The sequence below is a fragment of the Oncorhynchus keta genome, unplaced genomic scaffold (assembly GCF_023373465.1).
Source record: "Oncorhynchus keta strain PuntledgeMale-10-30-2019 unplaced genomic scaffold, Oket_V2 Un_contig_1690_pilon_pilon, whole genome shotgun sequence".
Taxonomy (NCBI): domain Eukaryota; kingdom Metazoa; phylum Chordata; class Actinopteri; order Salmoniformes; family Salmonidae; genus Oncorhynchus; species Oncorhynchus keta.
Genome location: NW_026280186.1, coordinates 986619 through 1013423, shown reverse-complemented (window position 1 = coordinate 1013423; position 26805 = coordinate 986619). Strand labels below are relative to the sequence as shown.

General features: G+C 44.3%; 1 protein-coding gene and 2 non-coding genes across 11 annotated transcripts; all 3 read right to left on the bottom strand.

Annotated features, from left to right (window-relative positions):
* Window positions 1-39: 39 nt before the first annotated feature.
* On the bottom strand, window positions 40-26728 carry LOC118364803 (protein RRP5 homolog). Of its 9 annotated transcripts, XR_008103263.1 has the most exons (37): window positions 26486-26646; window positions 25613-25742; window positions 25243-25380; window positions 24804-24968; window positions 24134-24295; window positions 23706-23826; window positions 21846-22021; window positions 21450-21557; window positions 21132-21338; window positions 20606-20730; window positions 17546-17609; window positions 17134-17280; window positions 16102-16353; window positions 15518-15643; window positions 15110-15304; window positions 14671-14844; window positions 13752-13965; window positions 13001-13153; window positions 12582-12691; window positions 11841-12334; window positions 11633-11695; window positions 11445-11541; window positions 11248-11337; window positions 10966-11071; window positions 10540-10717; window positions 8875-8931; window positions 8523-8645; window positions 8077-8199; window positions 7663-7831; window positions 6948-7205; window positions 6248-6259; window positions 4795-5045; window positions 3027-3195; window positions 2628-2781; window positions 2108-2273; window positions 537-766; window positions 40-391 (listed from the first exon to the last, which is right to left on the bottom strand). XR_008103263.1 is itself a non-coding variant. In XM_052503267.1 (36 exons), exons 2-36 carry the CDS (start codon window positions 25718-25720, stop codon window positions 595-597), a joined length of 5427 nt encoding a protein of 1808 aa, XP_052359227.1. In that variant the 5' UTR covers window positions 25721-25742; window positions 26634-26728; the 3' UTR covers window positions 40-594. The 9 variants fall into 9 exon arrangements, 5 of the variants coding, with proteins under 5 accessions (XP_052359227.1, XP_052359225.1, XP_052359224.1 ...); XM_052503267.1 differs by having other exon boundaries at window positions 40-766; window positions 26634-26728; XM_052503265.1 differs by having other exon boundaries at window positions 40-766; window positions 26589-26710.
* LOC118365825 (small nucleolar RNA SNORA53) lies at window positions 4511-4750 on the bottom strand. Its single transcript, XR_004821821.1, has one exon. It is a non-coding gene; the product is annotated as a small nucleolar RNA SNORA53 (small nucleolar RNA).
* On the bottom strand, window positions 23917-24064 carry LOC118365806 (small nucleolar RNA SNORD15). The gene has a single exon (XR_004821804.2). It is a non-coding gene; the product is annotated as a small nucleolar RNA SNORD15 (small nucleolar RNA).
* Window positions 26729-26805: the final 77 nt, after the last annotated feature.

The following is a 26805-nucleotide window of genomic DNA, read 5'->3' as shown; positions in this document are numbered from 1 at the left end:
TGGTGCATCTTCTGTGGATGGTATATAAGACATCATCAGTTTAGGTTATTTACTGTCATTTATTTCATTACAAAATGATAGTCATTCTATTCCGTCAGGTCAGCATGCTTTCTCATCCATACATACAAAAAAGTCAATTTAGTTTAAATGATGCTATTTATACAAAATGGGTAAAAAAGACTAGGTAGAATGACCTCCCACATTCCCAAGTCCATATCATGTGTGACATGTCACCATTTGAAAGCTTTCAAGCAATTAACAAATGTCTTCCCCGAATATCCATCAACACTATCCAATAGCAGGGTGTGTATGTATCTGTGTGGCTACATCTGTGTGTGTGTCGAGGCTGTTATGACACTCAGGTCAGGCTTTCCCCTTGAGCAGTTTGCTTTAATATATGCCATTTAGCAGACGCTTTTATCCAAAGCGACTTACAGTCATGTGTGCATACATTCTACGTATGGGTGGTCCCGGGAATCGAACCCACTACCCTGGCGTTACAAGCGCCATGCTCTACCAACTGAGCTACAGAAGGTCTTCTCCCACAGTTGCACAATAGCTGTTGGAAAATCCCCAAAACATGTGTGTGTCTCTCTATCTGGCGGCCTCTGTCCCTTTAGACTCCACGTACTCCAGAGCCTTGTCCTTGACAGCCTGGATGCTCTCTGGCGTGCCGCTCTTCTTCTCATACTCCAGGTAACGCTTGAAGAAGAACTTGATCCTCTTCACCGCCACACTCAGGTGGATCACACGGTCAAACACAGCCCTGAACACAGGAAACAGGATGTTAGACCAGGTCACATGACAGGAAATACCTTGCCACCAATGACAGTGCATTCGGAAATGATTCAGACCCCCTCAACTTTTTGCACATTTTGTTACGTTACAGCCTCATTCTAAAATGAAATAAAAATGCCTCAATCTACACACATTACCCGATAATGACAATGTTCGCAAATGTATAAAATAAAAAATGAAATATCACATTTACATAAGTATTCAGACTCTACAAGCTTGGCACATCTTTATTTGGGGAGTATCTCCATCGGGCCCAAGTCCGGGCTCTGGCTAGGCCACTCAAGGACATTCAGAGACTTGTTCCGAAGCCAATCCTGCATTGTCTTGGCGTTGTGCTTAGGGTCGTTGTCCTGTTGGAAGGTGAACCTTCGCCCCAGTCTGAGGTCCTGAGCACTCTGGAGCAGGTTTTCATCAAGGTTCTCTGTATTTTGCTCCATTCATCTTTCCCTCGATCCTGACTAGTCTCCCAGTCCTTGCCACTGAAAAACATCCCCACAGCATGATGCTGCCACCACCATGCTTCACCATAAGGATGGTCCAGATGTGACGCTTGGCACTCATGCCAAATAGTTCAATCTTGATTTTATCTGACCAGAGAATCTTGTTTCTCGTGGTCAAAGTCTTTAGGTTCCTTTTGGCAAACTGCAAGTGGGTTTTGTGCCATTTACTGAGGAGTGGCTTCCGTCTGGCTACTCTACCATAAAGGCCTGATTGGTGGAGTGCTGCAGAGATGGTTGTCCTTCTGGAAGGTTTTCCCATCTCCACAGAGGAACTCTGTAGCTATGTCCTTCCCCAGATCTGTGCCTCGACACAAACCTGTCTCAGAGCTCTATGGACAACTCCTTCGACCTTATGGCTTAGTTTTTGCTATGACATGCACTGTCAACTATGGGACCTTATATCGACAGGTGTGTGCCTTTCCAAATCATGACCAATCAATTGAGTTTATCACAGGTGGACTCCAATCAAGTTGTAGAAACATCTCAAGGCTGATCAATGGAAACAGGATGCACCTGAGCTCAATTTCGAGTGTCATAGCAAAGCGTCTGAACACTTATGTAAATAAAGCATTTTTGTTTTTTAGTTTGAATAAATGTTCAAAAAATATTTCCTAGACTAAAGTCGATCATATTTAATATTCAAACATGTTTTCATAAATGAAATATTACCGGGTCAGCCTGGTCCCAGATGTGTTGGTGCTTTATTGCTCCTATGGTCATTGTCATACCAAACAGACCTGGGATCAGGCTATTCCAATGTCATTTCGTAAACAAAACAAAACCAGTGAGGCGCCGGCGGGCTCACTCACCGGACTTCCTTCTGGGAGCCGTGTTTGACCATGAGGTCTATGAAGACGGACCACAGGTCGGTGCGTTTGGGGTAGCTGGTCAGGATCCTGTCCAACATGGCCTTTCCTCGCTCTACGTCTCCGTAGCGGAACTCCAGCTGGGCAAACTTCGCTATCAGATCCACATCTGAAGAGGACGACGACGGAGAAGGTGGATGGTTAACATGGAGATACTGTATGTAAAGGTGTTAGTACCTTTTTGTCATCGAGTCAAAAAGGTACTAATTAAGAGCTGTCAACCTGGACAAATGACTTGGTGACTAGATCTGTTGAAAGATAAACGGACTGAGTAGAAACAGGACAGGAAAGACTGGCGTAAAGCAATACAGCCAAAATTCCACAAGATGGCGTTATTGCCATCTTGTTTATATCAATCCAACCCAGTGTCCAATTGGAGCTAGAGATGGAATAGGGAATGTGTTGAGGTAGGGGGCTCCCAAAAGGTGTGTATGAGCCCTAAAGGCGATAACAGGGGCCTTACTGTCTTTGTTAGGCAGGCTCTTGATGGCCCTCTGTAGCAGGGCGCTGGCCGCGTCACTCTGACCCTGCTGGAGCAGGAAGGTCCCGTAGCTCAGCCACACAGCCTTCTCCTGACGGAACCGCTTCACCATGGTCTTGTACAGACCTTCCGCCTCCTACACACACAGAATTGATGAGAACCTACTCCAAACCGCACCAGTAAAAACGGCAAGCTCGCAGGAAGAAACGGCAAGCTCTGAGAAGAAACCTTACAAGAGGCGCAGAAAAAAAAACTCCCAATACCACATCTAACGTGCTCTAATATGCTTCACGTATTTACTCGTGTCGTATATCACTTCTTTCCCCATTGGGGAATGTTAGCCGTTGTAATGAATGTTTGTGAGCCCTGGCAGTCAGCTACCTTAGTCTTCTGACACTTGGCGTAGATGTCAGCCAGCTGCTGGTAGACGGGCATGGGTTCACAATACTGCACGGCTCGCTCAAACACCTTCTGAAGACTCTCCTCTGTCCCATACAGGTTCTCCAGGTTCAACAGAGCCACCCACACATTCAGCTTCTCCTGCTCTTCTCTGAGGGAGAATGCACACGCGTGTTATAGAATACATACATATTTTACACACCCTTTCCTTCTTCCTTTCACCTCTTCATTTTGTGATACATCTTTGGAAGAATTATTTGATGACAGACAGGATACAGACATTACACACAATCAACACTAGGGCTTTTAAATTATTATTATTCTTTTTTTAAAGGCGGTATGATGGTAATTGTGTTTTTTTTTTTGAATAAATAAAAGTTGTAAATGTGCTTTATGAGTAGTGCGTGACCCTAGGGTGGCAACACATACATTCTAAGTGATGGGTCTTTCTACATTCTGATTGTTTAATACTGTTCAATTCAACCAAAAATATTTTTCTACATTTGTATGAATTTCTGCATTTCCTGAACTAATTTGAGATCATTTCCATACTGCCAAGTACGGCTGCACGACACGGGAAAACAATCTAGGCCTTATTTTTAACCAAATGTTGCAACTGTTGCAAATTTGACTTGCAATTCAGAGCAAAACACTGGGGTGAACTGTTGGAATCATGGAAATAGAATGATTATTCTAATTATATAGTTAGAATATAATAGTGAGCACTTTGAATAGTGTTGTTTGACATGACAACGAATGAAAATGCCAGGGAGGAGTTATTGTGACAGGGTAGGAACCAAAGTGTTGACAAGTGTTTCCCTGGGGACCCTATAATCTTTGGCTACATTGAATGTTTTCTTTAAGCTACTTAATTTAGCTAACATATTCATGCTTTGCGTATTCCTCTCTGATTTAGAAGTTACTGAAGATACACGTATTATCAGGCTGATAGCTGATTACGTGCTCTGACTCAGTACATTTATTATCTAGCTAGCCAGCTAACTAGGGATTAGCATTAGCGGCAAATAACCCAATTTTCTAAGAAAAGACAAACTAGCCATTTGCTGATGTAAGAAACACACTAATAGTGTAATTATAGAATGCTAGTAGATTTATATTAATAGGCAAAGTGAAAGCATTGTTGCATGTGCTGCATTGACCATGCAGACTGAGCGCATGTGTCTCGTGGTCGAGGAACAACAAATGCACTCCTTGAGTGACAGGGGGCGGGGCTCGGTCTGTGGAAACGGGCATGAAGCGAGAGAAAGAGCAGAGAGATGGCCCAATTAGCGAAGTAAACTATAAAAATGGACGTTACACACAGCGTATCACATTTAACAAACCAAACATTCAAATACCGTTTTAGAAGGTCAAGTAAAGAAAAAAACGGTATACTGCCCAGCCCTAATCGACACATTCATATCCCCCCACGCCAACCCACCCACAGGACCCGCTTTCTTCTTCGTGTTGTCCGCCCCCAGCCCAGCTGCTCTGGTAGAATTCCCCCAGTAGAACTGAGGGTTGCCAGAGCAACAGTGGGGCTGGGTGGGGCAGGTAGACTGCTCTCACACACCAATGACTCAAGCACCTCCAAATGTACAGCCAGAAAGCTGTTGAGGGCCTCCAGGCTGGAGTTGCAGCACTCAGAGAGCGACGACAGCACCAGCACAGGAGAACCCTCCAGAAGTGGATCTAAGGAGCGTGTTATGAACACACACACACACACACCTGTCCCCACCACACCACTAACCTGAAGGAGATAGTCTTCAGAGCCCTCTCAGCCACCGCTCTAGCCTGTTCTATCTGTGTGGCCTGCAGGTGGAAGGCCATGAATTGCAGCCAGAGCAGAGAGCTGTCAGGGGAGCCGAGTAGCAGGCGCTCAAAGCTAGCCGCCGTCTGGGGTCGCAGGCCTGGGTCCATCAGCTCCGTCTCCAGCTTGGTCAGGGCCTTCTCAGCCTCCCGCTTCTCCACCTCCTGCTCATGGTGAGACTTCTTCTGGGGCTGGGTGGACGAGGGGGATGAAAGCAAGGAAAGAAGAAAAGAAAAAAGGAAAGAACGAAAGGATTTAGAGGAGAGTGGCAGTTAAAGAGAGATAGAGAAAGGTCATACAAGGTCATGAAAACAATATCAGTACTATAAATAATCCACTCCAGAGGTCAGACGTACATCTCCATGAACATTTGAGGCTGTACAGCCATTCTAACCCTCATAGCAAATGCAACGCAAACATTCCTTTAAGTGATTTCCTTTAGTAGGTGCCACTCATAGTACAACCCCAGCATTACTCGTTACCTTAGTGTTCACCTCGCCTTACAACCCCAGCATTACTCGTTACCTTAGTGTTCACCTCGCCTTACAACCCCAGCATTACTCGTTACCTTAGTGTTCACCTCGCCTTACAACCCCAGCATTACTCGTTACCTTAGTGTTCACCTCGCCGTACAACCCCAGCATTACTCGTTACCTTAGTGTTCACCTCGCCGTACAACCCCAGCATTACTCGTTACCTTAGTGTTCACCTCGCCGTACAACCCCAGCATTACTCGTTACCTTAGTGTTCACCTCGCCGTACAACCCCAGCATTACTCGTTACCTTAGTGTTCCCCTCGCCGTACAACCCCAGCATTACTCGTTACCTTAGTGTTCCCCTCGCCGTACAACCCCAGCATTACTCGTTACCTTAGTGTTCACCTCGCCGTACAACCCCAGCATTACTCGTTACCTTAGTGTTCACCTCGCCGTACAACCCCAGCATTATTCGTTATCTTAGTGTTCCCCTCGCCGTACAACCCCAGCATTACTCGTTACCTTAGTGTTCCCCTGTTCCCCTCGCCGTACAACCCCAGCATTACTCGTTACCTTAGTGTTCACCTCGCCGTACAACCCCAGCATTACTCGTTACCTTAGTGTTCCCCTCGCCGTACAACCCCAGCATTACTCGTTACCTTAGTGTTCACCTCGCCTTACAACCCCAGCATTACTCGTTACCTTAGTGTTCACCTCGCCTTACAACCCCAGCATTACTCGTTACCTTAGTGTTCCCCTCGCCTTACAACCCCAGCATTACTCGTTACCTTAGTGTTCACCTCGCCTTACAACCCCAGCATTACTCGTTACCTTAGTGTTCACCTCGCCTTACAACCCCAGCATTACTCGTTACCTTAGTGTTCACCTCGCCTTACAACCCCAGCATTACTCGTTACCTTAGTGTTCCCCTCGCCGTACAACCCCAGCATTACTCGTTACCTTAGTGTTCACCTCGCCTTACAACCCCAGCATTACTCGTTACCTTAGTGTTCACCTCGCCTTACAACCCCAGCATTACTCGTTACCTTAGTGTTCACCTCGCCGTACAACCCCAGCATTACTCGTTACCTTAGTGTTCACCTCGCCTTACAACCCCAGCATTACTCGTTACCTTAGTGTTCACCTCGCCGTACAACCCCAGCATTACTCGTTACCTTAGTGTTCCCCTCGCCGTACAACCCCAGCATTACTCGTTACCTTAGTGTTCACCTCGCCTTACAACCCCAGCATTACTCGTTACCTTAGTGTTCACCTCGCCTTACAACCCCAGCATTACTCGTTACCTTAGTGTTCACCTCGCTGTACAACCCCAGCATTACTCGTTACCTTAGTGCTCACCTCGCCGTACAACCCCAGCATTACTCGTTACCTTAGTGTTCACCTCGCCTTACAACCCCAGCATTACTCGTTACCTTAGTGTTCACCTCGCCTTACAACCCCAGCATTACTCGTTACCTTAGTGTTCACCTCGCCGTACAACCCCAGCATTACTCGTTACCTTAGTGTTCACCTCGCCTTACAACCCCAGCATTACTCGTTACCTTAGTGTTCACCTCGCCTTACAACCCCAGCATTACTCGTTACCTTAGTGTTCACCTCGCCGTCCTCCCCGTCGCTGGAGTCCTCTCCCCCCAGGGCAGCGGACGCTGGTTTCAGGGCGCTCAGCGCTGCATCCCAGGAGAACCCCCCGGTCACCTGCAGTCTGGCCGGCTGCACTGGTACGGGCTTCTCTACCTCCGCAGGCTCCAACTTATTTTCCTCCTCTTCTTCTCTGAAATATACCTCCACTCCGCTGTCGCTGTCCTCCCCTTTCCCCTTCGTCTTCTTCTTCATTGAAACATTTTCTGCGGTTCCCTGCGTTAAGACAGAAGATTAGTGATGATATGGATTAGACATTCCAGTCCCCGGTCAAACTGCTATGGCAACTCGAGTTATACAGTGATCAGTGAGTCCTCTATTCTGTTTGGTAGTATTAGTATCAGTGACATCATGGAAGAGGACAGGTTTCCTTTGAAAATAGCTTATTATCTAAATTGTATTACATGTATAATTTAAAAAACTATTAAAAGCACTCGCACATCTTAGTTATCTTGTTGCAAGTGTGATATCACTTTGTTTATTCAAACTAAAAAAGGATTAGCTTGTATTTCACCCTCAGCGGGGTCACTAGAAACCAGAAACATCCAGTTTTCAGGGATACAGCGTCTCCAACGTAGCGTCCTTTTCCTCTGAAAACTGGATGTGGTGACCCCGCTCAGACGCCTGCTACGTTAGATGACCTTGTATTAACAAAAGAGGACCAAATGGACACCTGCTTGCTCTCCGACTCCGTGCGTTTCCTCTTCTTGGTGGCGTCACGCTTCTCCTTGGCCTCTCCTGTCAGGCGCAGGTGCAGCCCCAGGGATTCTGGGAGCACGTCTGGTTTCCCAGTGTCCTCTTGGAGCAGAGACAGATCCACCAGCCCGCTTTCTTTGTCGATGCTGCGAGGAACAACACATTCGTGTTAAAAAACTTAAAACTCCAACACATTGGGGCTCTTGTTTGTGCCATAATAACCCTGTGGGTCACAGACATGTTCAATATAACAAATAAATCTAGGTTATTACCCAAAAATATGACTAACAACTTCCTTGTTTTATGGAACACCCCTATTCAAGAATGAGGTGGTCAGGAAGGGCCGAGCAGTGGTGGTGGGGTTGTACCAAATTATTGTAGGGGGGCTTACCTGAGGATCTTGGTGGTGAGCAGTGTGGCCTGCGGTACTTTCTTGGCATAGTCTTGGTGGCTAGCCACAAAGTACTTAGTGGCCTTCTGGAACTGGGCTCTGCCCTGTATGGATCTAGACAAACTGTCAAAAACAAAAAGGCAACATTTTCAATTAGCTATATTACCATAGCAACAGCTTTTAATCGTTGGTTTTTCATAATCAGAATTGATCTTCAGGAAAAAGCTGCATGATAATGTCATACCTTCCCAGACCATTGTACATGTATACTAAAGGGACGGTGAATCTGAGATATCATGTCTTAAGTATAATACAGAAGTAATGAATACCGTACATGTATTTTTCATTCATAGTTTCATATCTTTCCAGGACATTGTAAAGGTACGTCATTTTTTACATTTTATTAAAAGGGTTGGTTTCTATAAAGGGATAATGGACTGAGTTACCTAACAAAGACTCCCTGTGCATTGACAGTCCTCACATAGCCTCTGACGATCTGCCCCTCTGACAGGTCTTCTAGAGACACAATCTCTGGGTCCTGTACTACCGAGGCCTTCTCTGGGTTCGTCCTGAAAGATCATTCAAATTAGTCATTTGGAAAATGCCCTTTTCCCAGTGCTCAAAGTGCCTAACATGGATAGATATATGATAGTTAGAATGGACCAGTAGAATAGAGGAGAAGAACGAAGAGAGAGACATGTATAGGGTTGAATAAGGTGTCGATATTGCATTTCCTAATACACTTGAACTCTTTAATTCATTTTGTCCATGAGAACCAAGTCAGATGGGGAATCGTACCTCGAAGAGCGGAGGGACAACTGCCAATTGCTCTTCGCCTCTCCTACAATGCAGCACCTGGAGAAAGAGCACAAAAACATTAACACATTACTTAGTATAACCTTGAAATAACTTGAAGAATTACATAAATAAAGACCAGCTTTAGAGAGGTAACACTCCAAAACCATTTTAACTTGACTAACTTTTAGACTGGTCCAGTTAGCCTTTAACCCAGGTTTAAAGTGTGCCACTGACCCGACCAGCTGGTCCAGTTAGCCTTTAACCCAGGTTTAATGTGTGCCACTGACCTGACCAGCTGGTCCAGTTAGCCTTTAACCCAGGTTTAAAGTGTGCCACTGACCTGACCAGCTGGTCCAGTTAGCCTTTAACCCAGGTTTAAAGTGTGCCACTGACCTGACCAGCTGGTCCAGTTAGCCTTTAACCCAGGTTTAAAGTGTGCCACTGACCTGACCAGCTGGTCCAGTTAGCCTTTAACCCAGGTTTAAAGTGTGCCACTGACCTGACCAGCTGGTCCAGTTAGCCTTTAACCCAGGTTTAAAGTGTGCCACTGACCTGACCAGCTGGTCCAGTTAGCCTTTAACCCAGGTTTAAAGTGTGCCACTGACCTGACCAGCTGGTCCAGTTAGCCTTTAACCCAGGTTTAAAGTGTGCCACTGACCTGACCAGCTGGTCCAGTTAGCCTTTAACCCAGGTTTAAAGTGTGCCACTGACCTGACCAGCTGGTCCAGTTAGCCTTTAACCCAGGTTTAAAGTGTGCCACTGACCTGACCAGCTGGTCCAGTTAGCCTTTAACCCAGGTTTAAAGTGTGCCACTGACCTGACCAGCTGGTCCAGTTAGCCTTTAACCCAGGTTTAAAGTGTGCCACTGACCTGACCAGCTGGTCCAGTTAGCCTTTAACCCAGGTTTAAAGTGTGCCACTGACCTGACCAGCTGGTCCAGTTAGCCTTTAACCCAGGTTTAAAGTGTGCCACTGACCTGACCAGCTGGTCCAGTTAGCCTTTAACCCAGGTTTAAAGTGTGCCACTGACCTGACCAGCTGGTCCAGTTAGCCTTTAACCCAGGTTTAAAGTGTGCCACTGACCCGACCAGCTGGTCCAGTTAGCCTTTAACCCAGGTTTAATGTGTGCCACTGACCTAACCAGCTGGTCCAGTTAGCCTTTAACCCAGGTTTAAAGTGTGCCACTGACCTGACCAGCTGGTCCAGTTAGCCTTTAACCCAGGTTTAAAGTGTGCCACTGACCTGACCAGCTGGTCCAGTTAGCCTTTAACCCAGGTTTAAAGTGTGCCACTGACCTGACCAGCTGGTCCAGTTAGCCTTTAACCCAGGTTTAAAGTGTGCCACTGACCTGACCAGCTGGTCCAGTTAGCCTTTAACCCAGGTTTAAAGTGTGCCACTGACCTGACCAGCTGGTCCAGTTAGCCTTTAACCCAGGTTTAAAGTGTGCCACTGACCTGACCAGCTGGTCCAGTTAGCCTTTAACCCAGGTTTAAAGTGTGCCACTGACCTGACCAGCTGGTCCAGTTAGCCTTTAACCCAGGTTTAAAGTGTGCCACTGACCTGACCAGCTGGTCCAGTTAGCCTTTAACCCAGGTTTAAAGTGTGCCACTGACCTGACCAGCTGGTCCAGTTAGCCTTTAACCCAGGTTTAAAGTGTGCCACTGACCTGACCAGCTGGTCCTTGCTGTACCGCTCCAGAGGTTTTGGCTTATATTTGTCGGCCAGGTCCTCCATGGCAACCGTTCCCATGGCGCTGAACGGCAGCTTCACCAGCAGACCCAGGACTGGATCTATCTTCTGCACCAACCCCATGATTACATGGCCCTTCTCCAACTTGTGTACACCTGACAGCGATTGACAACCAACACCACGAGTGAGTAAATGCAACCACAACATAGCGAGAGAGCTGTATATGGTGAGTTGACATGTCTGTATTGATGGTTCAAAGTTTAAAAGTTGGTTATGCGTTGATATTTCTGTATTGGTGGTTAGAAGGGCCTATTTTCAATGTACTGATGTTTAGAAGGTTCTATGCAATATTCAGTGTACTATTGACGGTTAGAAGAGGGTTGTGTTTATTTTGTGTTCTCACCATTGAGAGACAATGAGAGGCGTGAGGGCTTGGAGGAGCTGACTGTCACCACCTTAGCACTGACCGCCTGGCCCAGCTTGAACAGCTTCTCTGGGTGTTTGGCACCCTGAATAATACAAATGAATGATTTTAGAGAACCTATTAGGGTGAACACAGATCCATACAGTATACGGGACATCTGAGGGATGACACCATCTTCATTTTACCATTTTACAAAAATGTCTGGGAATTCCCCATAGAAGGAATGAGAAAAACATTGAGTTAAGTGTGTATAAAACATACTTTAAGGTCAGAGGTCATGGCCAGTTGTTCAACAGTTCCAGTTACTGAGGGACCAGTAGTCACTTCTAGACACTTCCTATTTGGAAAGTACTGAGGAAGAAATACACATTTAACACAACTAGTACTCCTACTAAACATGTTACACACATTTTGTATAACAAGTTACTTAACTTCAATTTACGTTTGTTCAAACTCACCTTTGACACAAAGCAAATGACGTCATCTCCGACCCGATAACGCTTCAGCTTCTCTTTGGTCTTGACAGGCTTAACATCTGCGTCTTCTTTCAGGTTCCTGTGACCAGAGAGGGAAAGATTATCTAACAAGAAACCAAAAAGGCACAATAATAACAGAATACGTTCTTCTGAATGTTCAGCACATTTACCTGGGAAGAAGTGAGAGTTCAGGCATGGAGTACGTGAAGTTGGGATGGGAGAACGGCAAGAACCTAAATAAAAGACCATATATATTTGCAACTAAAATAACGCAAATATTTCAAGCAGAATACCTGTAATTCAGAAATATCCTTCAAATGATCGAACTATATAACAAAACGTGTCTACTTAAATCTGTTACTATATTGTTATCCTTACCTGTGACTGTTGCCCTCCCGTCCTCCGATGACCCGGGCTGTGACCTCACTTCCTATCTTGAGGAAGGACGTGGGGAACGTTCCCACGCACACCACTTCCTGTATCTCGGACACGTGCACGCACCCCGTGCTCCCGTCCTCTAGTGTCACCAGCACACACGTAGGCTTCACTGTCTTCACCTTCCCCTTGACCATGTCGCCGTAGCGATACATGCCCTTCGACCTCTTGGAGTTGGAGATTAATCTTTTTCTTATGGGCGGGGCGAGTTCCCAGGACACTAGGGGGAACCCTTCTAGTTCCTCGCAGCTGGATTTGGTGACGGTGATCGCCAGGGTTTTACCGGCCGTCAGTTTCTCAGCGTCGAAGCGAAACGTTTCGTTGAGGTGATTGGTGGTTTGGATGACCGTCAGTTGGGCCGTGTCGCCCAATGAGATGACGGCAAAGTCGCGGTCGGCGTGATGCACAGTGGCAGTGTGCGTGGACCCTGCCTCCACCTATAAGGACACAGGTTATGAACTATCAAGATTTGAAGGCTTTTCAAAGTGTTAAAGATTGTTTAGTCCATAAGGGTGCAGGGAGTTTCAACTTGAGGGAGAATACAGATCTATTGACTTCTCAGCCACCCAACCACTCATAAAGAAGCTTCACGTAGCCACAAACCATACTAGCTATAGTAGGGCAGTGTTCCAAACGCACTATATAGGAACTAGGGTGTCACTTGAGATGCAGCCTTGTACTCACCGCTTTCCTCTTGCCGGTCAGTTTAGCCAAGAGGGACACGTAGACTTCAGAGGTCACGAGGTCAACGTGGAGGATTACCGGCATGCACTCCTGTCCAGTCGCCAACTTACCTGAAACATTACACACATTTAGTTTACATTATACCTATGATGTAACAGTCAAAACGTGTCACACTCAAAAGATTCCTCATGTGTCTGGTAGAAGGGTAAACAAAGCTCTATTATTGGGTTCATCGCGATGACTAAGGTGTAACAGTCAAAGGATTCCCCATATTATGTCTGGTAAAAGTTCCACTGGGTACAGGGTCAATTCCATTTAAATTCAGTCAATGCAGGAGCTACAATTGTAATTTCAATTCACTTCCTGAATTGAAAAGGGGATTGAGCCCAACCCTGTCTGAACATATAGTGAATACTCACCCGGCGCATGGTCCTTGGTGGCCAGTACGGTGGCTGCGCTGAGTTCGTCTGACTTGAAGGTGACACTCCCGTCCTCCCTCACCTCGTCTACGCTCATCTTCATCCTCTGGCCTATGGTCACCGCAGACAGCTGTTTGACTAGGTCAGAGTCACCTGTCAGAGACAGAGGGAGGAGAGAGAAGGAACAAGAGAAAAGAGAGAGTTAAAGGTCAGAGTCACCTGTCAGAGACAGAGGGAGGAGAGAGAAGGAACAAGAGAAAAGAGAGAGTTAAAGGTCAGAGTCACCTGTCAGAGACAGAGGGAGGAGAGAGAAGGAACAAGAGAAAAGAGAGAGTTAAAGGTCAGAGTCACCTGTCAGAGACAGAGGGAGGAGAGAGAAGGAACAAGAGAAAAGAGAGAGTTAAAGGTCAGAGTCACCTGTCAGAGACAGAGGGAGGAGAGAGAAGGAACAAGAGAAAAGAGGGAGTTAAAGGTCAGAGTCACCTGTCAGAGACAGAGGGAGGAGAGAGAAGGAACAAGAGAAAAGAGAGAGTTAAAGGTCAGAGTCACCTGTCAGAGACAGAGGGAGGAGAGAGAAGGAACAAGAGAAAAGAGAGAGTTAAAGGTAACTCCTAGCATAATCATTTTGATCAATTTAAATGTATTGGAATAGCACTTTTGAACCTACTAGGAAAAGGGAACTTTAGCCAATGGAAGAAAACTAATAGTTCCTTGAACAGTGGACAACAACGTTACAACTCAACCCACGTACCTCTGCTGGCCATCATCTCCATCACCGCCTTCCTCTCCTGCAGGCCTCGGATCAGCCTGGCCTGGCCGTCTCTCTCAAGGGAGGGGACCTCTGACACCTTGAGACTGACCAGGAACCTGTGCTTCTCCTCGTCCAAGTTGGTCACCTTGGCAACCACCGTATGGCCCAGCTGGAAGTGAGCCGCAGTGTCGCCGACGAACTTGTCACTCATGGCCTAGAGGAGAAAGAGTATGTCAATATAAATTATTCTATACTAATGGCTTTTAGACAATGTTATTGATGATTTGAAGGAGAAAGGAGACGTGAGCTGCATAAATTCTACAAAGAGAGGAATCCTGAATCCTGTTCCGATTGTGTTTCTTTGGTTGAACATATGACTGAGCTTCAGATCCTTGTGGATCTTTGTCAGGGTGATTATACCTTTTCAACAAACTGCATAATATATTCTTAGCTAACTCCCATTGACCTCTACTAACTCCCATTGACCCCTACTAACTCCCATTGACCCCTACTAACTCCCATTGACCCCTACTAACTCCCATTGGCCCCTACTAACTCCCATTGACCCCTACTAACTCCCATTGACCCCTACTAACTCTCATTGGCCCCTACTAACTCCCATTGACCCCTACTAACTCCCATTGGCCCCTACTAACTCCCATTGACCCCTACTAACTCCCATTGACCCCTACTAACTCCCATTGACCCCTACTAACTCCCATTGACCCCTACTAACTCTCATTGGCCCCTACTAACTCTCATTGGCCCCTACTAACTCCCATTGACCTCTACTAACTCTCATTGGCCCCTACTAACTCCCATTGACCCCTACTAACTCTTAGTAAATTCCAATTTACTCCCACTAACTCCAATTGACTGTGGCTAACTCCCACAGGTAACTCCTTCCCTACCAACTCACCGCTTTAGGGGCCAGGCCAACCAGGCCATAGGGGAACTCCACAAACACTCCATAGGGCATGATGTTATTGACCCAGCCAATCAGCTGCAACCCAACTGTGATGTCAGAGAACTCCTTAGCCACCACGCCCCCCTCCTCCAGGAATGACTTCAGAGTGGGCTTTTTAGTCAGGGTCTTGAGACAGGCAGGGTTAAGGGAAAGGTACTGTGTAGTCGTACTACAGTAAAACGTGGTTACGATGTCCTTTAGTAAAAGGTAGTCATTTCCTTGGTATAGCCACTACATTCTAAACACAACCACGACAGCCAACCACAATGGTGAGACGAACACAACATTCAGCCACACCGATGAGCGTTCTGTTATGTTTTGGGCTATGTGTCTGAAATCGATGTGTGGAGGTAAGTGAGCGATCTGAAGTTCAAAAGTATGAAAAGGATACAATAGTCTGTTTCTTCTTGCTGAGGCAGAGAATGTTGGAGATGATGTCACCCTCTTGCAGCCCCTCCCACAGCAGTAGACAGTTGGTCACGTGGTCGGAGAGGTGCATCATGGGTAGCAAGGCGGGGGTCTCCTCTGGCAGAATGGACACCTCCAGACCGGTAAGGAATTTACTCACCACCTTAACCTCCACTTTCTAAAACAAAACAAAAAAGACAAAAACCAGAATGCAAAGATCAGTTTAGACTCCAAGCCAACACCGGAGATGAACCTAACACGTTTAACAACTGCATAGAACATGCAACTATATAAGAGAGACCATCTTTTCTTTTTTCCTCTTCTTTTTTTACAAATTCAGAAATTATTATATGTGTTAACAATATGAAAGGACGTGCTGCCATTTTCTTACCTTCCCAACCTCAAACTCAAACTTGGGTTTAGGCGGTCTCTCAGTGTCTCCTCCTGCCACTGCCTTGAAGGAAAGAAGGAGCTTCTCCTTCTCCACGTCACAGTTCAACACTTTAGCCTTCACCACCTGAACAGAACAGAGAACCAAGTATGCATTAAGACTGCGTTTAGAAAGGCAGCCCAATTCTGATATTTTTTCCCCCCACTAATTGGTATTTTAACAATTAACATCAGACCTTTTCACATCAGATTTATTTTTTATTTTTTTGATGTGATTGGTCCAAAGACCAATTAGTGATAAAGAGATCAGAATTGGGCTGTCTGTCTAAACTAAGACTTCCCTGTTTTGATACAGAAGTTTAAAACAGAACCTTTTCTGACACCGGCAAGACAAACTGGTGGAAGAACTTCAGTTAAACTTTTATGTGTCAAAGTTCAATAACTATCAGTAGGCTACTTCAAAGTTATTCAAGAGGACAATTAGCCTATATCGCAAGTAGAACAGAAAATCAACAACAAATCTACAACGCATAAGAATTATCAAGATACAGAAAAGTTCCAAGCAGCCATTTTGTTTCCCCTCACCTGTCCGACGTAGAACACGTTCTCAGGAACTATCACTGGCTCCGTGCTGAGCTCGTTGGGGGGCACCAGCCCCTTGACTTTGCCGTAGAAACAGACGATGCAGCCAAAGTCCTTGACACAGACGATGAACCCGTGGGAGACGTGACCGCGGCGGGCATCTTCGTAGGTCAGGAACGGGGGGAGGGAGGAATCTATCAGAGCCCTTTTCCTGGTTAGGGTCAGCTTCTTCGCCTGTGGGTCCACCGACAACACCTGAGACAGAGGGATGGAGGGAAACCGTTTTAACCTAAGAAATTAAACAGCAAACCAGACAAGCAAGCACAGAGTACGTTAAAACCTCTTAAGGATCTCTACAGATTGGTGTTCCACCCGCGGGACGGTTGAGCTAATGTGCGCTAACGTGGTTAGCATGAGTTTGTAAGTAACAAGACCATTTCCCAGGACATAGACATATCTGATATTGGCAGAAAGCTTAATTTCTTGTTAATCTAACTGCACTGTCCAATTTACAGTAGCTGTTACAGTGAAAGAATACCATACTATCGTTTGAGGAGCGTGCACAGTTATGAACTTGAAAAGTTATTAATAAACCAATTAGGCACATTTGGGCAGTCTTGATACAACATTTTGAACAGAAATACAATGCTTCATTGGATCAATCTAAAACTTTGCACATTCACCACTGCCACCTAGTGGCCAAAATCTAAATTGCACCTGGGCTGGAATAATACATTATAGAATTTCTCTTGCACTTCAAAGATGATGGTACAAAAAATATACAAAAAACACGTTTTTTTCTTTGTATTATCTTTTACCAGATCTAATGTGTTATATTCTCCTACATTCATCTCACATTTTCATATCCTTACAAGACAATTTTTCATCTACTTATTAGATAGATTAACCTATACCTAATATTTGCTAAAGAGAATTATGAGTAGGTGTTTATTTCATCAATGATTGGTTCCCCAAGGTTAAAGGTCACCACAGTTGACCCTTTCTAAAGGTGAGTGGTTACACAGTACTACTGACCCGGCACTTGATGATCATGCCCACTGCGTACTGCTTCTCTGGGTTCTTGAGGATGATGTCAGAGAGGTGTGTCCGGGGAACCAGGCCTCTGATATAGTCGGTCACCTTCACCATCATGCCATGGTTCTGGAGGGACATCACCGTGCCCTGGGAGAGAGGGAGGACAAACTGGGTTAAAACACACGCCACTAGGAATGCAGAATTCCAAGGTTGGAAGGTTCCTGGAATCAGGAGCAAATCATCCAGAATCCCCCAACCCGGATTTCTAGAAAACCTAGGAAAGTTACCAGAGTTTTGGCACCCTACACACACACACACACACACACACACTTTAATGGGCATTTTTTTTTGAAGACCTTTCAGAGGTGTTGTGCGAGAGAGAGAGACAAACTAAAAATATAAAATATCTTACCTGAACAATCTGTCCAGGTTGGATGTCATGGTATCTTCTGAAGAACGGGGCATCAATGATGCTCCTATAGGAGAGACAGCAAGGTTACAAGCTGGAACAAACATACGTCCTTTCCAAGCTGGAACAAACATACATCCTTTACAAGCTGGAACAAACATACGTCCTTTCCAAGCTGGAACAAACATACGTCCTTTCCAAGCTGGAACAAACATACGTCCTTTATAAGCTGGAACAAACATACAAGCTGGAACAAACATACGTTCCAAGCTGGAACAAACATACGTCCTTTCCAAGCTGGAACAAACATACGCCCTTTACAAGCTGGAACAAACATACGTCCTTTATAAGCTGGAACAAACATACGTCCTTTACAAGCTGGAACAAACATACGTCCTTTCCAAGCTGGAACAAACATACGTCCTTTCAAGCTGGAACAAACATACGTCCTTTATAAGCTGGAACAAACATACATCCTTTACAAGCTGGAACAAACATACGCTGCTGAACAAACATACGCTCAAACAAACGTTTACAAGCTGGAACAAACATACGTCCTTTACAAGCTGGAACAAACATAAATCCTTTACAAGCTGGAACAAACATACGGAACAAACATGCTTTACAAGCTGGAACAAACATAAATGCTGGAACAAACATACGTCCTTTACAAGCTGGAACAAACATAAATCCTTTCCAAGCTGGAACAAACATACGTCCAAGCTGGAACAAACATACGTCCTTTCCAAGCTGGAACAAACATAAATCCTTTACAAGCTGGAACAAACATACGTCCTTTACAAGCTGGAACAAACATACGTCCTTTACAAGCTGGAACAAACATACGTCCTTTACAAGCTGGAACAAACATACGTCCTTTACAAGCTGGAACAAACATACGTCCTTTACAAGCTGGAACAAACATACGTCCTTTGGAACAAACATAACTGGAACAAACATACGTCCTTTAAAGCTGGAACAAACATACGTTTTATAAGCTGGAACAAACATACGTCCTTTACAAGCTGGAACAAACATACGTCCTTTACAAGCTGGAACAAACATACGTCCTTTATAAGCTGGAACAAACAAACAAACATCACAAGCTGGAACAAACATACGTCCTTTCCAAGCTGGAACAAACATACGTCCTTTACAAGCTGGAACAAACATACGCCCTTTCCAAGCTGGAACAAACATACGTCCTTTACAAGCTGGAACAAACATACGTCCTTTCCAAGCTGGAACAAACATACGTCCTTTACAAGCTGGAACAAACATACGTCCTTTACAAGCTGGAACAAACATACGCTGGAACCATAAATTTTACAAGCTGGAACAAACATACGTCCTTTACAAGCTGGAACAAACATACGTCCTTTACAAGCTGGAACAAATAAGCTGGAACAAACATAAATCCTTTACAAGCTGGAACAAACAAGCTGGAACAAACATACGTCCTTTACAAGCTGGAACAAACATTTTTACAAGCTGGAACAAACATATACTGGAACAAACATACGTCCTTTACAAGCTGGAACAAACATACGTCCTTTACAAGCTGGAACAAACATACGTCCTTTACAAGCTGGAACAAACATACGTCCTTTACAAGCTGGAACAAACATACGTCCTTTACAAGCTGGAACAAACATACGTCCTTTACTGGAACAAACATACGCTTACAAGGAACAAACATACGTCCTTTACAAGCTGGAACAAACATACCTTTACAAGCTGGAACAAACATACGTCCTTTACAAGCTGGAACAAACATAAATCCTTTACGGAACAAACCTTTTACAAGCTGGAACAAACATACGTCCTTTCCAAGCTGGAACAAACATACGTCCTTTCCAAGCTGGAACAAACATGTCCTTTAACTGGAAATAAATCATGGAACAAACATACGTCCTTTACAAGCTGGAACAAACATACGTCCTTTACAAGCTGGAACAAACATACGTCCTTTACAAGCTGGAACAAACATACGTCCTTTACAAGCTGGAACAAACATACGCTGGAACAAACATACGCTGGAACTTTCCTTTACAAGCTGGAACAAACATACGTCCTTTCAAGCTGGAACAAACATACGTCCTTTCCAAGCTGGAACAAACATACGTCCTTTACAAGCTGGAACAAACATACGTCCTTTCCAAGCTGGAACAAACATACGTCCTTTACAAGCTGGAACAAACATACGTCCTTTACAAGCTGGAACAAACATACGTCCTTTACAAGCTGGAACAAACATACGTCCTTTACAAGCTGGAACAAACATACGTCCTTTACAAGCTGGAACAAACATACGTCCTTTACAAGCTGGAACAAACATACGTCCTTTACAAGCTGGAACAAACATACGTCCTTTACAAGCTGGAACAAACATACGTCCTTTACAAGCTGGAACAAACATACGTCCTTTACAAGCTGGAACAAACATACGTCCTTACAAGCTGGAACAAACATACGTCCTTTACTGGAAGCTGGAACAAACATACGTCCTTTACAAGCTGGAACAAACATACGTCCTTTACAAGCTGGAACAAACATACGTCCTTTACAAGCTGGAAGCTGGGAACAAACATACAAGCTGGAACAAACATACGTCCTTTATAAGCTGGAACAAACATACGCTGGCTGGAACAAACATACGTCCTTTCCAAGCTGGAACAAACATACGTCCTTTACAAGCTGGAACAAACATACGTCCTTTACAAGCTGGAACAAACATACGTCCTTTCCAGATGTATTGAATGGAATTGAAAAACGTCACACAAATTTGCAACAGGGCTTTCACGCACACACACTATTCAAAGTCGGGTTCGTGACCCCTAGTGGGGTTGCTTGGGAATTGTAGTTGGGTCACCCGAAACAGACAATTAAGAATACAGATTATTGTATGGGACAATACACAAACGTTTGAGAAAGATAACTTGAAAAATACTATGTTATTGAATTCATGTATTTATTGGTTCTGGGGGGGGCAAGAAAATGAAATGAAAACATTTGAGTACCACTGCACTACAGGATGTCCATCCACACACACACCACACTTACTGACGCAGGCTGACCAGGTGCACCTGCTCCATGGGGCTGAAGTCCATGATCCTACAGGTGTGTTCAGGCTTGGCCATGACACGGTTCAGGTTGAACGCCTCCATGGGCTCCTTCATGTGGTTCCTCTGGAGACGGGAGAAACGGACGGATCAAATCAAACCACTGCCACTAGGCCAGTCACAGACCACATTAGTCCACTTTCACTGGGCCAGGTCAAAGCAGCCATGGGTTTGCATTGTTTTTAATGTTGGTTTGTCACATGATCCAAGGGGCATGGGCTCACCATTATGTTCTCACCTTCGCAATATTCTCTACAACACGGTCTTTGTCCTATAGTGGCTGATCCTGAGCATTTTGGCAGTAGTAAGGTGCTCTACCAGGTCTATAAAGAGGGCCTTGGCTATAGTTAGTATAGTACACCAACAATATGGTCTACCAACAATAGGAACTAACATGTACGAAGACCTGAGTTGGTACTTAAACTCACAAGACGCAATGCAGGTATGGTCTAACAACACGGACTCACATGTACAAACACCACAGTTTGGTCAGGCAGCTCCAGCATGGCTCCAGACAGGTGATGGAGAGCGGTCATCTTGCAGCCATGCGCCACCTCCCCTATCCTCTCAGTGGTCACCAGATCCACATCGCCCCCTGGCTGCAGCAGGTGGCTGCGCAGGGACAGGCCCACCAGCCGCGTGGACGGCTCCACATAAAGGACGCAGGCCTTCACCTGGGAGAAATAGAGGTAAGAGGTCAAAGGTCAATAAAGGTCAACTGAACATAATGTCTAAATAAGATTACAGTCATAATTGGCCAATTTGAAATTCTCATGAATTCTTACGTTGTCTCCCTCGTTGAATGTGGAGGCCTGTTCTGGTTCCAGGTGCATAAAGTCCACCAGGCCGGTGAAGGAGGAGAGGAACTCCAGAATCAGACCATGTAGGGTCACCTAGAACCACAGTGTCAACCACAATGAAACAGGACATCAACAGATGATTGACTTTAAAAAAAAAGAGACCTCTCAGATATACTAAACTGCAAGTTCTCTAGTTGCTATAAATATTACAAAAAGTGTATACATCAAGCAACAAGAGACATTTACCAACAATTCTAAGCCATGAAACGGTGCAATTGTTCATTTATAATCATAGGTGTAAGCCAACACTTCTCTGTGCTTAGACTTAGACTACTAATATGTATAAGATTGTTGTTAGAACACAGTATTCAGTCAATGTACCTTTTTGATCTGCGCCTTGACCAGTAGGCCAGGAAGCAGGTTGGTAAGGGTCCAGCCGTGAGCTGTGTCTGCAACGGCCTGGGCCACCGCCGTGGGGCTGATGGACAGACGGACCACACGCTCATCGTTCTTCACCTCCTCCAACAGAGAAGTCACATACTGGCCCACCTTCAGATCTGCAACACCAGGGTTGTTGTGTTCGTTAGGCATCAAACGTAAGAAAACAGACTGAAACAGGAAGGGGTTACCGGGACTTGTCCCATAAGAAATTCTCATTTATATTTTCCGTTGCAAAACATTTAAAAGTTTTTCAATTGCGAGCCACAATGAACATGACCCAGAAAAGTCACATTCAACACAGTTAAAACTTATTTGGGATAGGGGGCAGCATTTTCACTTTTGGATGAATAGTAAACTGCCTCCTACTCAGTCCCAGATGCTAATATATGCATATTATAATTAGTATTTGATAGAAAACACTCTGAAGTTTCTAAAACTGTTTGAATGATGTCTGTGAGTATAACAGAACTCATATGGCAGGCAAAAGCCTGAGAAAAAATCCAAACATGAAGTGAGAAATCTGATGTTTGTAGATTTTGAACTCAGCCCCTATCGAATACACAGTGGGATATGGGTAATTTTCCACTAGATGTCAACCATCTTTAGAACGTTGTTTCAGGCTCCTACTGTGAAGGGGTCCGAATGAGAGGGGATTGAGTCAGAGGTTTGGCGGCAGCCTCAAACTCAGCCACGCGCATTCACATGAGTTAGCTCTCGTTCCATTGCTTTTCTACATTATTGAACATTTAGGATAAAAACATCCTAATGATTCATTCTATACTTAGTTTGACAAGTTTCTACGACCTGTAATTTAACTTCTTGAACTTCTCGTCTGACGTTCGGCTGGACCTCAACGTGCGTTTTGGATTTGTTTACCATACGCCCTAACAAAAGAAGCTATTTGGACATAAATTATTAACTTTATCGAACAAATCAAACATTTATTGTGGAACTGGGATTCCTGGGAGTGGATTCTGATGAAGATCAAAGGTAAGTGAATATTTATAATGATATTTCTGACTAATGTTGACTGCGCAACATGGCGGATATTTCCTTTGGCTGGTTTGGGCTCTGAGCGCCGTACTCAGATTATGCTTTTTCCGTAAAGTTTTTCTGAAATCTGACACAGCGGATGCATTAAGGAGAAGTGTATCTAAAGTTTATGCATAACACTTGCATTTTCATCAACACTTGAATTTTCATCAACATTTATCATGAGTATTTCTGTGAATTGATGTGACTCTCTGCAAAATCACTGCATGTTTTAGAACTACTGAACATAACACACCAATGTAAAATTCGATTTGTGGATATAAATATGCACTTTATCGAACAAAACATACATGTATTGTGTAACATGAAGTCCTATGAGTTTCATCTGATGAAGATCAAAGGTTAGTGATTCATTTTATATATATTTGTGCTTTTTGTGACTTCTCTCTTTGGCTGGAAAAATGGCTGGGTTTTTCTGTGACTTGGTGGTGACCTAACATAATAGTTTGTTGAGCTTTTGCTGTAAAGCATTTTTTTTTTAAAAACCATCTTTAAAATGGTGCCTAATACTTGTATGTTTGAGAAATTTGATTTATGAGATTTTTGTTGATTTGTATTTGGTGCCCTGCAATTTCATTGGCTGTTGGCGAGGGGTTCCGCCAGTCCTAGACAGGTTAATAACACATTAGTAATTTTGACGTCTACAGAGTACATTGAAGAAATGTATCAGACTCCTGGAGAAACTAACAGCGTGACAATGAATTGTATGTGTACTATATTTGATGTGAAAGGGGACTCTTTAGATACCTTTCGGACTATTCGTTTTGTCTTTGGCTGCCTGCTTAGGCAGGAAGGCCTTGGTTCCCTTGATGCCGAGGTCAACCAGGTAGCCGTGATCCTCAATACTCTCCACACAACCACTCAGGATCTGAAACAAAAACGTCACACGTCCGTCTAAGCCTAAAACATGACCTCAAATCAGAAACAGGATATCACAACTTTTCTATATTTTTCTAGCTCTTCTTAGACAAATGCCTCTATGTCTTCAACTGAAGAGACACTGCTCTGGGGAACTGAACCCAGAGACACAAAACATGACCCTGACTCAGTGACGCCCCAAGACAGACTGTGCTCCGTTCCGACTCGCCATCGTATCATCACTGAAGAGGAGATCACAGGCCCGGAGCCTGTTTTGAATTTGTACTATATCACGTATACTGTAGGTGTTGACTCACCAAGCCAGCCTTCAGAGAGCCAGTACTCAAGCCCTTGTTGACCTCTTTGGGGTTGATTGACAGCTGAATGCTGACCGATCCTCCTTTGGCAGTGTCCAACCTGGCTACCACACACCTGACCAGCATGCCCGGGGAAAAGAGACTGGCGAGTGAGAAGATCTCCTGGAGAGAAAGAGCAAAGTGGATCCATTAGGATGCGTTGTTCACACCTCATTCGTACAGCATCAGGCATTTTCTTCTGAACTCCGTAAGGTCAGGAGCCCCACGGTGCACCAAGAAAAAAAATGTAATAATTAAAGCTGTATACGTTTTTAAAAAAAACTCAGAGCACAGTTCTTCTAAATATTGTATAATATGAGGATAAGACCTCTCAGGCCGTGTGTAGACTACAGTTAATTAAGTTTTGTATTCTGATCAAGGAGTTTTGATCATGCATCCCTGCATGCGTCCCTGAGGTGATCAGCCTTATATGAACCCAACGCGACTTTTGTGCGCCTAGAACTGTCTTTTCAGTGATTATCATATTCTGATAGCAGAAGTAGCATCTATGTGTCAAGTGTAGACATGCCCTTAGAACTGCCTTATTAGACATCTCAAAAACAAGTGCATAGCCTTTTACCTATAGAAGACAGAACAAACCCCTCGGTAGGAGTTACATTAAATGTGTTACCTCTGAAGAAGCAGAGTCCAGGTGGTCACTCAGTAGCTTGGTGTACGAGTCCGAGATATTGGAAATGTTCAGGTATCCCAGAAGGCCGCTGGGCAGGTTAATCGTCACCTCTAAATCTGCCACCTCCTTCACACAGCCCAGTAGTAGGGTACCCACCTTCAGGCTCTGGGGGTAAAAAAAAACACAAAAAAACAGGATTGTGTTCATTAGTAATCAACCAGAAGAAAATGTACCGAAACAGAGGGACTCCATGAACTTGTCCAATAAGAAACACTTTTTTTTACCCCTTTCCCTGTTACACAACCTTTAAAGAAAAAATTGCAACGTTGTGCCCTTATGAGCATGACCCAGGTTCAGATCACATTCAAAGGGTGTGCAAAAGAAATGAGATGGCAGAGAAATATAAAATGTTAAAAAGTATGTTGTTGATTGAACTTACTTTTAACTGTAGGATATCTACAGAGGTTGTTGTATTGAGCTTCAGCGCCTCCTCTTTGCTCGTCCTTTGCCTCTTAGCTTTCTTCAAGGCATCCCCTTTCTGTCCCTTCCTTTTCTTGGATTCCTCTGCTGTATGTGTCTGAAAGAGTCAACCACAATAGTATCTTTACTGACAGACAGAATACTGTTTGAGATGCACATTTGAGCTTATCTCTGCTCCAGGGCGTCAGTAGGTTGCATTGTCGCCAGAGTGTCAGTCGGCTGCACTGTTGCGAACGAATCTCTGGACCAGAGCTAATTAGAGCTAAACCACAACAAGGTTCGTATATCACATTGATGATCGACTAGACTCATTTAAAAAAATTGTATACCTCGAACAGATTGTCCAGTTCTGTATGCCTTCTCACAGGTTCTGCTTTACTTTCAGTGGTCTGCTTGGTTTTACCTCCGCGAGGGAAGTCCTCCTCCGTTGATGCCATGGTTGTTTACTGATTTAAAGGTCTACAGTGACAAAATACACAGTGAATGTTATCAATCAGAGAGGAAAGGGGGTGGATAAGGGCTCTTTTAGAACACATGCCAGTGGTGGAAAAAGCAACCCATTTTCATACTTGAGTAAAAGTAAAGATAGCTTTAAAGAAATTAACTCAAGTAAAAGTTAGTCACCCTGTAAAATACGACTTGAGTAAAAGTCTAAAAGTATTGGGTGTCAAATGTACTTAAGTATCAAAATTAGAAGTATACATTTAAAAAGAAAATTGCTTATATTAAGCAAACCAGACGACACGATGTTCTTGTTTTTATTAGGATAGCCATGGGCACAGTTCAACACTCAGACAAAAATTACAATCGAAGCATTTGTGTTTAGTGAGTCTGCCAGATCTGAGGCAGTAAGGATTACCAGGGATGTTCTCTTGATAAGTGCGTGAATTCGACAATTGTCCGGTCTCGCTAAGCATTCAAAATGTAACGAGTACTACGACTTAAGTACTACTTTAAAGTATTTTTACACCACTGCACATATCAAGCAATGTATGATTGTACAGTTTCATATATCTTACACTTTCATACACTTTGGCATTGCTACATCCACAGTGAATGTATTATTTACCTTCTGCTTCACAAAATATTTTGCTAGAATATTGATGGCTTGCTACATCCCCACTAGCACATCCCAAAACATCAGCAGCATTGCTAACCTTGGCTAGTAAGCTACAGTCCATTAGCATGCAAGCTATACGTACCAGACAATGGGTTAAAACACAAAAATACAACAATCAATACGTGCCAACGTTTTCCTCGATTCTACATGTTTATAAAAATGTAACATCTACCAGCAAACTCTACCTTTTTAAAAAAATATCCGGTTCAGAAGTTGGTATGCAAACTCACATGTGTGGATCAGAAGCACACCATGTTTTCAAACCGGAAACGAACTTCAGTGGGCGTTTCCTAATTGTCCATTCACGTCCATCTTTCAAGTGATTGACGTTTCAACAAACCTGTCACTGTCCAATTTTACGTTAAAAAGGCGGGGTTATTGATTGACTGACATTAGCTTCGT

Coding starts and splice junctions, on each gene's coding strand:
- LOC118364803 (XM_052503267.1), bottom strand. CDS start 25,720: ATGGCATCAACGGAGGAGGACTTCCCTCGCGGAGGTAAAACCAAGCAG. Junction 21,339..21,449: donor CATTCAACGAGGGAGACAAC/GTAAGAATTCAT, acceptor TATTTCTCCCAG/GTGAAGGCCTGCGTCCTTTA. Junction 15,305..15,517: donor TTGAGTTTGAGGTTGGGAAG/GTAAGAAAATGG, acceptor GTTTTGTTTTAG/AAAGTGGAGGTTAAGGTGGT.